Source organism: Sebastes fasciatus, chromosome 14 (genome assembly GCF_043250625.1).
Source record: "Sebastes fasciatus isolate fSebFas1 chromosome 14, fSebFas1.pri, whole genome shotgun sequence".
Lineage (NCBI taxonomy): Eukaryota > Metazoa > Chordata > Actinopteri > Perciformes > Sebastidae > Sebastes > Sebastes fasciatus.
The window spans coordinates 16,188,251-16,202,860 of record NC_133808.1 but is presented as its reverse complement, the minus strand read 5'-3'; the positions used below and the strand labels follow the sequence as shown (position 1 = coordinate 16,202,860).

General features: G+C 39.9%; 2 protein-coding genes across 9 annotated transcripts in view; one reads left to right on the top strand and one right to left on the bottom strand.

Annotated features, from left to right (window-relative positions):
- Positions 1–1,035: 1,035 nt before the first annotated feature.
- On the bottom strand, positions 1,036–3,479 carry LOC141782648 (cytochrome c-like). Its single transcript, XM_074659254.1, has 3 exons — positions 3,322–3,479; positions 2,477–2,653; positions 1,036–1,633 (listed from the first exon to the last, which is right to left on the bottom strand). Exons 2-3 carry the CDS (start codon positions 2,646–2,648, stop codon positions 1,488–1,490), a joined length of 318 nt encoding a protein of 105 aa, XP_074515355.1. The 5' UTR covers positions 2,649–2,653; positions 3,322–3,479; the 3' UTR covers positions 1,036–1,487.
- A 3,893-nt stretch (positions 3,480–7,372) lies between these two features.
- The window catches only part of osbpl6 (oxysterol binding protein-like 6), a 47,155-nt gene continuing 39,917 nt past the window's right edge, over positions 7,373–14,610 (top strand). For 5 of the 8 annotated variants that reach the window (XM_074659236.1, XM_074659238.1, XM_074659233.1 and 2 more), the window contains exon 1: positions 7,373–7,688. The gene's annotated coding sequence lies outside the window, so the exon portion shown is untranslated. The remainder of the gene's footprint in view (positions 7,689–14,610) is intronic. The other 3 variants (XM_074659234.1, XM_074659237.1, XM_074659232.1) reach the window with 1 other exon arrangement.

Sequence of the window (14,610 nt, the reverse complement as noted above, 5' to 3'; positions counted from 1 at the left end):
TACAGATATCCTTCCTTTCATGTGTAGAGATTTATAAGGTTTCTGAAAGACCCCCTTGTTTTGTGGGTGGATTGTAGTTTCATGAAATTACACGTCAGTAGTGTCAAGCATAATGGATTCCAATCTTTGGTGGTGATGGCACTGCTGGCTGACAAGAGTAATCATATTGAGTGACTGTCGCCTGAGGAACAATGTGTTTCATAGCAGATATAACAGATATTTCACAAGGCCACAAACTTTGGCAAATGTGGAACATGCACTTGTTGATCTATACAATTTAATTATGGAACAGCGACTTTTATTGGCAGGAAGGGAGGGAGGGGGTGTCAGAAAATTAAATCAATCAATTATACAATATTATTAGTGAGTCTGTGTGCAGGTATGACTTCTGAACGCTAGATGGAGTCCTACTCCAGTGTGGACTGAGAGTATGGACACATACAGCCCAGCTCTGATGGATAAAACTGTCCTAGCTGCTGTTTCCTAACATGGACACCCATTTCTCCAATCACCTCTATAAAGTTGAGCTTCACCAGAACATTTTGAAAAAAGGAAAGAATTGTGGAGTTTGAATAAAAAGCCCAATAAAGATTAGAAAAGCTATAATATTTACTACTAGCTCATGAAAAAAGCCCAAACCATATTTTTTTCCTGTACCATTTGTCTACCTGCAGTTTCCCAAAGAAATAATACTGTTAGCCAGACATCTGTAACCCAACATGGAGTCTTCTTCAACTTGTACTGAGGCAAAACAACCTCAAAGTATACCCAACGATCTTAGAAATGTGCAGCATTTGTGACTCACACATCACCTTCTAAATTCAAATAAACTCTTTTAAACTTCAAGCTTGATCATTTAGAGGGAGAAGCGACTCTCTTCTACTCTGGCATATATCAAAATGCATATAAAGTATATCGCCATATGGGCCAAAACTGTTGAAACAAGAACACGATTTCAGCCTGTATTTAGTCAGTATTTTATAAGAAACCTAATACTGATCACACATTTGTCAAGTCAAATAAATTACAAAAGAATAAACGTTTAGTGTCCATTTTATTCACCTTGCAAATTCAAACATTACGGAAGACTGTTGAGGTATCATCAATTTGGAAGCAGATAAGGCATAGTCATTATTGGAACAGACAATTATTAAGACAACTTGATTCAAGAAAGTACTGCAAAAATAAATCTGGATGACAATTAAGAAGCAAACATAATACACAGCTTTCAATCTCTACATTCTGAAGACACAGTATATGGTTTAATAATTTATGTTAGAAAAGTAACCTGTTAAAACCAGGGGATATCATTTACTCCACCGCGAAGGAGGATCAAGTCAGAAACAGGTACAGCTGTGACAAAGATGGCAACTTATCATGCCAATACCAGTCAGAGATTTCTTGCCATTATGCCTGATATTGAAAGAACGACAAAGTCCCGGCCTCTTTACCAGTCTGTCGGGACACGAAAACTGGCAAAGAGTTCTTTATGAAGTTGCAGACTTAAGGTATGCTATGAGGTCAGCGCGTTCACCCTTCTTTTTGATGCCAGCGAAGATCATCTTTGTTCCTGGAATGTATTTCTTGGGGTTCTCCAGATAAATCATCAGGGTGTCTTCCTCCCAGGTGATGCCTGAAAACAAAGTGGAGAATAATGTTTAAGCCGATCATTCCCTGGACTATTCAAATACTCTAAAGCAGGGGTCAGCAACCTAAGGCTCTGGAGCCACATGCGGCTCTTTAGCCCCTCCAGTGGCTCCCTGTGGATTCTTAAAAAAATTAGTGGGAAAAAAAAAGAGTTTTTTGTTTACATTGTTATTTATAATTGTTTTAGGTCTAATGTACGACAGTACTAGTATTAGGGTCACAAAAAATTAAATTTGAGATTTAGAGAATAAAGTCATAATATTACGAGAATAATGTCAAAGGTTTACGGAGAAAAAAAGTCGTATTATGAGAATAAAGTCATAATATTATAAAGTAGTAATTTTACGTGTTAATTTATTTTTTTCCCGTAAAGTTATGACTTTATTCTTGTAATATTACGACTTTTTCTCGTAAAGTTATGACTATTCTTGTAATATTACGACTTTTTTCTCGTAGAGTTATGACTTCATTCTCGTAATATTACGACTTTATTCTGGAAATCTCCATTTTATTGTTCCCCTCAATGTGGCCCTAATACTCCGTAGTACATTTGCACTTTGGCCCTCACTGCATTAGACTTATATACTATATACTTAGACTATAAACTGTGTTACCTTCATCACAATGCTCAAATGTTTTTGCAAAAGGTTGCTGACCCCTGGCCTAATCTGTATCTATTTAGGGGTCCTTGACACAAAAAGGTTGAGAACCACTGCCATATGGGCAGCAACTTAAGAAAAATGTCTGTAAGGTCACTTCTGAAGGTCACAACACATTTTCTGCACATTTGCTGACCCCTGCTCTAAACACACACACACACAGTATTTACCTTTGCTTTTGTTGGCGTCAGTGTACGAGAAGCCCTCTGCCTGGCCTGTTTTGCGTCCAAACAGACCCCAAAGGTTAGGCCCAACCTTGTGCTTTCCACCATTGTCCACAGTATGGCACTGGGCACACTTCTGGACAAATGCCTTCTTGCCTTTGGCGAGATCTACTGGCATGGTGTCTAAGAAGGAAAAAAAACAGACTTTATCAGCTTTAAATTACTGTCAATAATTACTGACTTCTAGTAGATTACTTTCATTGTAATATTTAATCTTGTTAATTATTTTCCTGGTCTGCTTTTGGTTAAATAAAGAAAAAACTACCCTCGTCCAGCCACAAGGGGGCGCTCACTTCACAGTTACGCAACTAAAGTTACATTGTTACAAAACTGCCTTAGGTAACTTCACTTAAATAACAATTTCTGATAAAAAAAACAAACAGGCAGTAACGTTAAGTAGGGTTTTTATTACGTTTAACTAACGTGATGAGATGAATTACAGTAAAACAAAAAAGGTCACATACAGTATCTCAGACTGGCCTACTATCAAATAATGTTATATACCATCATTAGGTTAAAAAAAAAAAAGTGCTATATGTAAAAAAACTATAATGTAAATTTAGATAGGAGACATTTTACAGTAAAACATGTGACTCAGCTTGTAGATAAGAAATAACGGTGTAACACATATTACTGTCCGGGAATACCGGTAGTAGACCACGTTGCACACATAAAGGAACCGGCAAAGACAGATTTAAGTCGCTTGGAAACATCTTTCACTAAGAACAACAAAGAACAACACTAAGAACAACAAACAGGAAAGCTTCAGATGTTCATCAGCAGCTTCTTACCGTTTCTTGATATGTATTCAACCGAGTTATTGAGGCTCAATTCTTCAGCTTTTGTCCTCCAGCCTGCAGGCGTGGTCACAAGTGATTCACTGAAACGTGCTTCCTCTTTACATGAAGTCACTCCTGCTGCAACGTCATCAGTCAGCTGACCTGTTTCATCACCCGAGTTATGACACTCAGCAGTTCAATGACTTCTGTTATCACATCATGCAATGGAAAACCTCCACATCTCACGTAATAGCTGCTTCTTCCTGATACCAATACAATAAAAAAAAAATATGAATGAATAGAAACCAAACATGTCCTGTTTTTTCCTATAATCAGACACTGCAGCATAATCATTAAAGTGATCTTAAAACTTGATTCAAGTTACAGTGGCTTGGATGATAACAATCTCTACGTTTTCATCTGCATACAGTCACAGCAAAGTGTGTTTTGTGATAGTGTTGTTGAATAAACAGCAGAAAACGTCTTGTCACCTTCAGAAGTGACCTTACAGACATTCTTCACCAGTTGCTGCCCATATGGCAGTGGTTCTCGGGTCCTTTTTCGTGTCAAGGATCCCTAAAAAGATACAGATTATTAGGCCATAGAACCCAATTTGATACGGTTTCGCTTCAGAGACCTCCACCTGAAAAGATTTTGGTTGTAAGATATGATTTTTTTTTTTTTTTCAATATTATATTTATTGTTTTTTTTTCATTTTGAAACAACAGAACAAACATTCACAAACGTCCCCAATAATAACATTCTCGGTACAAAGAAACTTAACAAACCTAATATTAATATAAAATAAGCCAGTATACAGGAAAAACATTATCATCATTAAAATAGATAAATAAGTAAAAAGAATATACACAAGTAAAAAAAAGAAAAGAAAAGAAAATCTATTTATATATACATATATAGTTAGATAGGATTATTGGTGCCTTCAAACAGGGTTGTGTTTACTGTGTTCACAAGAAGAGTCCATCTGAACGCCTCCCTCTTGTGGTATTCACAACATTGTAAGTGGAAAGTTTCCGAAAGTTCTGAGTTCACGACTTGTGACGTGTTTGTTGATGTTGTCAGAAATGGCAAAGGCCATGGAAGTTAATTTTTCGGTGCATAATAAGTTAATATATTGTAATTTTAGTCGCATATTGTTTTTCTTGGTAATTTTATAATGTGTCTGAGGAAAATGTTGATATTCTCAACGGCCTCATCCTTTTCCTCTCTCATTATGCCTTTACATTTCCTGCATAATGTCAAGGCCTATGGAAAGGAGGCTGGGTCACGGGACAACATGGGTCTTGGGGTATGGGGTATAACACATGCGCAGTGTAACTGAAGCTGCGGTCGTGCGTTGCGATTGGCTCAATTTCAGCGAGTGCAGACCAGATTTTACTGCACATGTGTTATACCCCCAAAGATATGACGCGTTGATGACGCGTGACCCAGCCTCCTTTCTATAGGCCTTGCATTATGTTACCCACTTACTAGCTTGCTAAATTGTTAGCCTCTGTGGCTTCTAGACGCTGACAGCAATGTTAATATTGCCGTTGCTTAGCAGCGGTGTATTTACGACTTAACCACTTGAACGCCAAGCCTATTGTGGTCACAACTTCCCATGTTGTAAACACAAGCTCACGAGTTTCATTTGAAGGCAGCATAAGACCAGAATTCTCTAGGCCTAGTTGTCAACTACAGTTGAGGAGATGAAACCTATGATCACAATAGTCAGTCTTATGACTCTTACTCACATTGGGCTCACTTCTAGCGACCCCCTGGAACTCCTTCAATGACCCCTGGGGGTCCCCGGACCCTTGGTTGAGAACCACTGTCATACGGGCAATGACATGTTGTGGGACCTGAGGAAAAGCTTAAATTGGAGCATGTCAGAGTTCAGGTTGGGTAAGCCAGCCATGACATCTGACACCCAGCCATATTTGAGACAGACACAGACAGATGAGAAGAGTTTATGGTTACCAATATGCCTCTCAAGTTACTTGTGTGCGTAAAATATTCTCCATGAAACCCAACCTCTTGAGTTACTGTTGTACATAAAACATTCCCTACTGTGTGTAAAAATCCCAATATAGGTATGTGAAGCTTTCATTGCTACTGAGGTCACCTTGTCTCACCTCTTACATCCCCAGGGTGCTTCCTTTCTGTGGCTGCATCTGAGGGCCAGTTGACCTCTAGTTGACAGATAATCATTACACTCAAATATTTACCTTAATAATACATTCATTACCATCATTCTGTTGACAAGCAGCCTCTCATCTTACTTTACATTCGTCAAAATGATGCAGTAAATTAACTATAAATTGGTAGGTTACTTTTATGCCAAACTTGTGACCATGCATATAACCAAAGGAAACGTCCGTAGCCACGGTAATGTTGCGGTTATAGCTAACGTAAACGCAGTAGCTATAGCTTGCTTGACTTTCTAATCCACCAGCAAGCTCATTTTAAACCCCTTTCCTCCCACAGAAACAGCCTTACTTGTTTTTCATCACTTGATTTACTTTCACCTTACTTTCTTTGTTTCTTTTTTTGAACCAAATTTAGCATTTTGTGACCACAACCGTTCATACTTCTATCGCGAGAGTGGGGTGAAGCAAACTCTCACGCTGTGACGTAACTACCAAGGCCTATTGAAAGAGGCTGGGTCACGCGTCAACAACGCGTCATATCTTTGGGGTTTAACACCTGCGCGGTAAAATCTGGTCTTGCACTCACCGAAATTTTTAATTATAATAGCCTGTGGCTGTGGTGAGCAACATGATGTGACAGAGATGGTTCGGGTTCAAAACTAAACATTATTATACTAAAAATAATGTACGTAGGCCCAGACAACATTAAAGCTGCAGTAGGCGAGATTGGAGCATATATGATTTTAAAAAGTTATTTTTATAAAACGGTTGCTACATCGTGACAGTAGTTCATGAAACAGGTAATCTGAAAAAAAATCATGTGCCTCTGTGTCCTCCGGTGCTCCTAACGACATCTGCAAGATTTCACAGACCGGAAGAAAACAAGCAGTAAGAGCTGATCTGAGGTCCGCTGTCCATCTGCTGTCTATGCGAGCCGGCTGTCAATCACTCGGCACTTGGCACAGCCAATAGGAACGCTCTCTCAATGAAATTACCTGTGATTGGTCAAAGTCTAGATCAATCCGGGTCGGTGTCCCGTGCGCGCTCGCGTGTGGCTACGCTGTTCAGACAAGACTCCAACACAAACTACATGATGCACCAAAACCTCAAAGTTCTATCTAGTGAAGCCCTTCTTGCAAAACAGTGTTGGCCGCGGTCGGAGGACGCGGGGGAGACCGTAGCTTTGGTCTCCGGGGCCGGAGTCTCTGCTGTACTCTGCTCCTCTGCCTGCCTTCACTCACACACCGCACTCGTTCTCACTATTTTGCGCCACTCTAACATGCATGCGCGCACACTACACACTGCAGAAGACTTTGTAGCTCAGAGAATATCTAGTAAATGTACAGTGGACGTTTGTGCAGAAATAACTGCTGCAGCTCCTCCAGACCAACAGAGGTTTCCCGTGTCTTGTGAAGTGACGGGGCTCTGCAGCGAGAAACGTTATCGTCTCCGACCAAAACTCCGGTATCTCCCCTGTTCCCTCCGGCCGCGGTCGGGAGGCTGAGGCAGGAAAAGCCAACACTAGGATCAGCATTGATTCATGGAGAGACCTCCGTCTGGTCAGCTAACATACACCAAGCAGGTGAAATATAGAGTGATATTGTGGTTTTAGCTGAGGTGTGTCACCTCACTGTTTTGAGCGATGCTCGTTCATGTCTATTAGAGCGAGCAAGCACGAGCGCGATCAACAGAATGCTGACTTACGTTGATTTAACGGCCACAGGTGTCGCTGTAAACAAGCAATTTCTGATTCTTACAAATAGTCCCTTTAAGGACACACAACACATGGAGGTAAAGGCAGCTCTCCACAGTCAAATAACAGTCTACTCCGAATCCCAGCTTTGTGTGACTCCATCTCCGTGTTTTGTTCCTCAGCCTGTCCACCCGTCTTTGATCCAGTCCTGCCTTTTCTTCCCGCTCAAAGCTGATCTTGCTGCAGGGAGGAGCGATCCGGAGCGCAGTTGAGCTTCTGAGCTGAGCATCACATTCAGCCCGCATTCAAGGAAACGGACAAGCACAGCACTTTTTCTTTTCTTCTTTTCTTCCAATAATGTCCCAGCCTCCGTACAGCAGCACACGTCTTTAATAAGAAGAAACATCGATGTGGACCTCTATTTGTCTCTGAGGAGCTGAGGAGTCTCTGCGTCTCCAGTGAAGAGGAGAAACCCCCCAAACTGCGTCCTGCGCCAAGAACTGTAAAGACATGGTCATCATCACACCGCAGCTGTGGTAAGGAAATACATTTTTCTCTCTCGCCTTCAAGGCGACCTCAATGCGTGTTTATAATAGAGGAAGTGACATAATGCTTTTGTCGAATTAAGGATGCACAACAGCCTTTGTTTTGGTGCTACATTCAGACTCCCTCAGCAGCATCCTTTTGTATTTGCATCCAGAGTGAATCACCAAGAGGACCAGTCAGACATTACCAACGTTACCCAGCTAGCTGCTGCTAGTCTGCACACAGAGGATGATGAGATGACGACATATGCAACATCACAGGTGCATTATCACGATTTAGAGACCCTCTAAAAACACGGATGCTGTTGTGGAGCAATCGAACACAGCAAAGGCAGCCAACTCTGTAGCAGACATTGATGATGATGATGATGATGATGTAATGCGTCACTGACATGTTCACCTTTTTACCAGAGCTGCATGGCTTTTCTTATAATGTCCACTAATCAGACTGTGTGTGTGTCTTCATGGAGTATTATTGATGAGCATGATCTCCACTTTATATTCCACTCATTATGTAGTCAATTGTTGAGAGATGCCAACTAATTGAAAGTTAGCCAACTTCTGTCACTTACAGGATTGCTCCACAATATCACTCTGCCTCCTTTTTTTTTTCCAACTGAAGGTCAGCCTGTGACTTTGCAGTTGTTTAAAATAGCCCATATAAATTAAAGAACAACAGAGAGGGACTGGACAGCTGGATGCATTTTTGTAGTTTGTCACTGGCTTTTGCTTTGATCAGCAGTGATGATTGATTTTCTGATATATTTCTTGGCACCCGGCCTGAAGAAAAACCCTGAAGGTGTCCCCATCCCCATTTAAATGAAATCTTTGCAGAGGTTTTATGTGCCTCATCGTTTGATAAGAGGGGGGAGAGAGGGGGGATGAAGCAGAGGCCAACCTCACTTTGATGCTCAAAATATTGGATTCAGATTGTCTTTTTTTTTTTTTTGTGCCACATGTCATTAATATTGACAATAAGTCAGATAATTGCTCCTTCTACTTGTTTAATTAGCTGACACATCCAAGCACAAAGTTCATTACATATTGAAGCAGTTGCCAGGCTAATATATGGCTTCTAGGCCCATGAGTCATGTAGCTGTTCCTTTGGTTTGCTTTAATTAAACCTGCAGTAGGCAGAATGTTTTCGGCATCATTGGGCAAAAAATTCCATAATAACCTTTCAGCATATTGTAATTCAAGTGTTCCTGACAGATACGATACGATAATACCATAATACTTTATTGTCAGACAGGTCTGAAATTTGTTTTGCATCACAGCAGCTCCATTTGCAACATCACAGAAAGGACAGAGACAAGAAACAAGGATACATACATTTAAACATTACGATCACAGAAGACGATATTCTGGGCCCTTCAACGTACATTTGATCTGGGATTAGGCTCCATATTGAGTTTTAGTATTGACTGGTGCACAAAAGAGTGCTTCAGTCTAACCTCATTAAATCGTGGAACCCTGTATCTCCGATTTGATGGTAACAATTCATATTCACTGTTCAAAACATGGTTGGGGTCAGATAACTAGACTTCCGCACCTCCTCATGGCTCTGTTTTCAGGCTTTAGAAAATCTAGCCCGTGACGGGAGACCTTGGCCAATCACAGGTCATTTCATTGAGAGCGTTCCTATTGAGCGTTCCTATTGGCTGTGCTCCGGCTGGTGGGCGGTGCTTGGTATTTTCTCAACTGATCTCAACATGGCTGCCGGGGTCACAAACGTTCTCATTTTACAGCTAAACAGTACACTACAAGATGTTTCTGAAAACATTTGAGGTGAGAAATAGGCATTACAGTAACAGAATATTGATTCATATTTGATCAGCGCTGCCTAGTTTGACCTTTTGATCAGAGTTCGCAAGTGATTGACAGCTGCTCAGAGACCGCAAGGCTCCAGCTCAGCCCTGGAGACAGAATTGATTGAAATTCCTGATTAAACACTGACGACGTGAGCAGATTCGTGCCACATAGAAAATAAAGATTTTCTATGTGGCATTTTTCAGATTCCCTGTCTCATGCTCTACTGTCAGGATATAGTGACCCTTTTATAATAATTACTTTTTTTAATCATATTTGCTCCATTTCTACCCACTGCTGCTTTAATGATTGATTCTTGATAATCATTTTCTGTTGTGTTTTTGGTTATAAGTGTAGTGCTTGGCATCATTCTAAATTTAGAGATACCAGTGTCAACATGATTTTTAGTTCAAAATGATAGTTTCTCTGATAGGGCTGGACGATATGACGATATACATCATCAAACAATATACAAAATATCTATCGTTTCTATTTTTTCTATATCGTTTTTTCTATCGTGATGTCGAAAAACCAGCGGCCACACTGTGTTGCGGCAACGTTTACATCGTTTGGACAAAGCTTAACATTCCTTGCATGTGGGAGCCAGAGCGGAGCAGGAGCTGGAGCGAACAGCTGTTTTTGCTTCGAGAGGAAACATCATGCGGAAACTTTCTCAGACTTAGCCCAACCAAAACAAGAAGAGCTCATAAGAAAGTCAGACACGGATCAGAAAACCATTTTCTGCCAAGTTTGCCACACGCTGCTCCCCACTACAGGTGTATTTGGAGTGCAGACTCTCTCATTAATGGGCATGGCGTGCCTTTTTTCTTCTTCACCTTAAACGGACTACAGACTACGAAACACAGAAATACGTTAACACAATGTTTTTTTTGTGTTTGCTAATGTAGGACCAGTATCTCTGTTGTACAGCATACAACAGCTAACTGGTAAATAAAATTATCTGCCGCCTGAACTGTAAAATGCAATGCAATCTTAATGAAATGAGAAAATACTTCTCATTTGTCAAGTATTTAATTCTCACAGGTGTATACAAAAATAGGCTTTACTACAGTATGTGGTTATTTCATATAGACTATTTATTTATTGAATTACCAGAAAACATGCTATATCGTGATATATATATCGTTATCGAGATATGAAATGACCTATATTGTGATAGAAGATTTTGGCCATATCACCCAGCCCTATTTTCTCATATCTTAATTTGCTGAGTATAAACAGCTTTTCGTCAAGTGAGGGAGATGCCGAAAAAAAACCTCTAAAATGCACCAGTGTTGTCTTGAAACAAAAACTGTAGAATGACTTTGTCTAAATAAGATACAGTTAAGAAATCATGGTTTTAACCCAGGCAACAACGGACAGGATCTGAACAAGAATTCAGGGCCAACTTTCAGTTCATAACAGTTCCCAATATGGGCACAACAAGTCAGTCAGTACTTAAAAAGTATTGCAGTGTGATACCCAGCTCTACCTAGATGATGTAATGTGTGCAGCGCAGGATAAACTGGCTCTGTCCAGTTAGTAGACAGGCCTACTTTTAAAGAGATGTGCTGCTCACATGCTTCCAGATGTCACACAAGATCTACATGCCTGCTATTGTACACCCAGGTAAATGGTCAAAACACTGCTGTGTGCTAATCAATATGCATTAGCAGTTGTAAATTCAGACAATAGTTGTCCTTAAAGACGCTGTAACACAATCTTTGGACACGAGTCTGCTTTTGTTGGCTACTTTAATTATGCAACAGAGAGGGGGGAGATCAGCAAACTTGGTTTCGCTGTAGAGTGCTGGTCGATAATGTGATATTGTGGGTGGCTTGGATGTGGTGACAACAAACATGGATGTCTTTTCACCCCTATTAGGCACAGTTACCATCATGCTTCATCCTATTACATGTTTACGATGAGTGAGCATTCGTGTGGCTTTACGTTAAATGTGCACTAACAGCAGCAAATATACCGTAGAAGGTGATCAATGACTGCGTCTTGCGGTTCTGCTTGACATATATGGGGTGTCTAAAGTTGATTTTCTTCATCCCTCTCAGATCTCACAGAGCAGGGCGCACACACAGTGGGATTACTGCGGCTCTCTAAAGACAGCTCTGCGTTACTCTCCCTGGCTTGACCCACGTCAGGACAGATGATAGTCACTGCTTTATTCGCGATACTCTATTGATCCCTGAGGGAGAAATTTGACTTCTCTCTCGCCACCACGCCCCCTAAGGTCACAGCACATATTCAGCAACGAAAAAGCCCCGGAGCCTGTGGGAATTTAGCATGTTGTTCAGAGACATTTCAGTAGAGCAGATTGTTGTTATTGCAGGTGACTGAACCCGTAGCTGGTGGTTGTCTCTCTCTATGCCACCCTGCTCAGACTTCATATAGTTCCTCACAACTTTATTCTGTTAAATTTAAACCACCACTGTTATATTTTTCTGCAACCATATTTGTTGGCCATAGAAAGTGCTCTCAAAACCTAAATTAAAAGAACTAGATTTCTCAAAATTAGACCATAACATCCTGTTTTCTGTTAAAAAGGCGAAATATTCTGAACTATTAATTGGATTTTTTTTGGTTTATCTAACAATCCTAATTACAGTAGTATGCAATAATGCTACAAAGCTTTTCATCTGCTCAGTTGATGCTCTGAAACAGGGAGACATTTCTGTTTACTCAACTGCAGAATCAGTCTACCATAGCATGGGCTAAATAATTAATTGGATCCACTTTAAGGCTGCAACTAATGATTACTTTTATGAGATAATAGTGAAAAATGCCCATTATATTTTCCCTCAACTCAAGGCGATGTATTCAAATTGCTTGTTTTATTCAACATCAGTCCAAAACACAAATATATTCTGTTTACTATATGACAAAGAAAAGCTTCAACCAGGAAAGGTTAAGCATTTTTTTTACTTGATAAATGTCTGAAATGTTGGCAATTCATTTTCTGGCAACCGACTCATCGGTTTAGCGACTAATCGTTGTAGCTCTAATCCACTCCATCAGGTCTCAGTGGCTACAACCACACAACCTTTGGTGATATGATGCCATTGATATAGTTTGTCGTCACAAATGAAGCCTTGCTTCCTGTTTACACCCAGTCATTAGAGTTGTTTAGATTAGTCTAGATTAATGAACCTTGTATGAACATGTGGCCCTGAATCTCTAAGTTTAGCAAGAAATGAATTCCATAGTATATAATTGGTGGATCGTAGTGGTCAGAGGTAAGATTGTTTTCTCCCCTTAAAAATGTTCTCTCACAGTTTTCATCATTTCTTTAGATTCGGGAAAGCCCTTTCCCCAAATACTGTTTTTTTTTCTGGAGCATGAAATGAAAAAGACAGAATTTATTTATGTGTGGGATTGAGCTGAGCGTGCATTTTGAGTGAACAAGAGAGATGGGAAAGGGAAGTGGAAGTGTTTTCCTGCTTGCGTAGACATTTCATGCATGTGGAGCCGCGCAAATACGAGGAAATTAGGCAGAGGAGGATAGGCTTTTTTCCATAAAGAAAAATTCTTTGTAGTGTGTAATGCATCAGCACAAACAAAGAGGCTATATGGTGCAGAAATGCAGTTTTTTTTAATTAATCTACACTACAGTATGTTGTGTAGGCTACCCTCTTCCTCTATTTGATATACATATATATGTTCTCTTGTTCCCAAAATGCACATGTATATATACATAACATATGTAGGCGTGTATTAATGTGTCATTACATTATTTGTTGTTTGTTGACTTTTGTATAGATTAAAAAAACATACATTTGCCATTCAGACATCAGCATTTAAAGTACACATCCTGTATGTGGTACATATATTTATTACAGTGTTTTGCAATACCACTGATTTGTTTTAAAATATCACACTTCCCATAATTCCTGAGTAGCTGTTGTAACCGTAACCCAGGGTTGAGGTGTTGTCCACAATTAAAGGTATTTATTAATTGCATTGCTCATTCTGCGTTCTCTGAAAAGAGCTGCTCATCTACTTCAAATCATCAGCATATTGTATTTAGATTTAATTAGGATTTAATCACATGTTTAGTGTTGATCAGTTGGATCTGATCTAAACAAGAAGATATAAAGACGAGGGCTGTCAATCGATTAAAATATTTAATCGTGATTAATCGCGTGATTGTCCATAGTTAATCGGGATTAATCGCACATTTTTTATCTGTTCAAAATGTACCTTAAAAGGAGATTTGTCAAGTATTTAATACACTTTATCAACATAGGAGTGGGCAAATGTGCTGCTTTATGCAAATGTATGTTTATATTTATTATTGGAAATCAATTAACATCACAAAACAATAACAATGTTGTCCAGAAACCCTCACAGGTACTGCATTTAGCATAAAGAAATATGCTCAAATCATAACATGGCAAACTGCAGCCCAACAGGCAACAACAGCTGTCAGTGTGCTGACCTGACTATGACTTGCCCCAAACTGCATGTGATTATCATAAAGTGGGCATGTCTGTAAAAGGGAGACTCGTGGGTACCCAGAGAACCCATTTTCATTCACATATCTTGAGGTCAGAGGTCAAAGGACCCCTTTGAAAATGGCCATGACAGTTTTTCCTCGCCAAAATTTAGCGTACGTTTGGAGGGTTATTTAGCCTCCTTTGCAAAAAGCTAGTATGACATCGTTAGTTCCTTAAGTTTTATAGTTTCATATGATACCAGTATCTTCACTCTAGCTATAAAACTGAGCCCGCTACAACCTAAAAATGCGTTAAAGAAATTAGTGCCATTAAAACGAATTTGCGTTAATGCATTATTATTATTTGACAGCCCTAATAAAGACAAAAAGATATATTGTTTCTGTGCTCCGATGAGTAAACTCAATTTGATGGCGATGGCATGGTACGCCTCATTGTAGCAGTGAATGTTGTAAAGTTCGGTGACATTTTACTCCAACATGACGAATGGAAAGAATGTCAACAGAAGGGTCCTTTCCCCTGACTGTTGCACACTAGAGCCATTGTTGCCTTATGTGACTGAAGGCTCCTCTTTGTCCAGTAGGGTCTTGAAACATCCCGACCACATTTGGTCATCTGAACCTCAGAATCAGACTTTC

Coding starts and splice junctions, on each gene's coding strand:
- LOC141782648 (XM_074659254.1), bottom strand. CDS start 2,648: ATGCCAGTAGATCTCGCCAAAGGCAAGAAGGCATTTGTCCAGAAGTGT. Junction 1,634..2,476: donor TGACGCCAACAAAAGCAAAG/GTAAATACTGTG, acceptor CTTTGTTTTCAG/GCATCACCTGGGAGGAAGAC.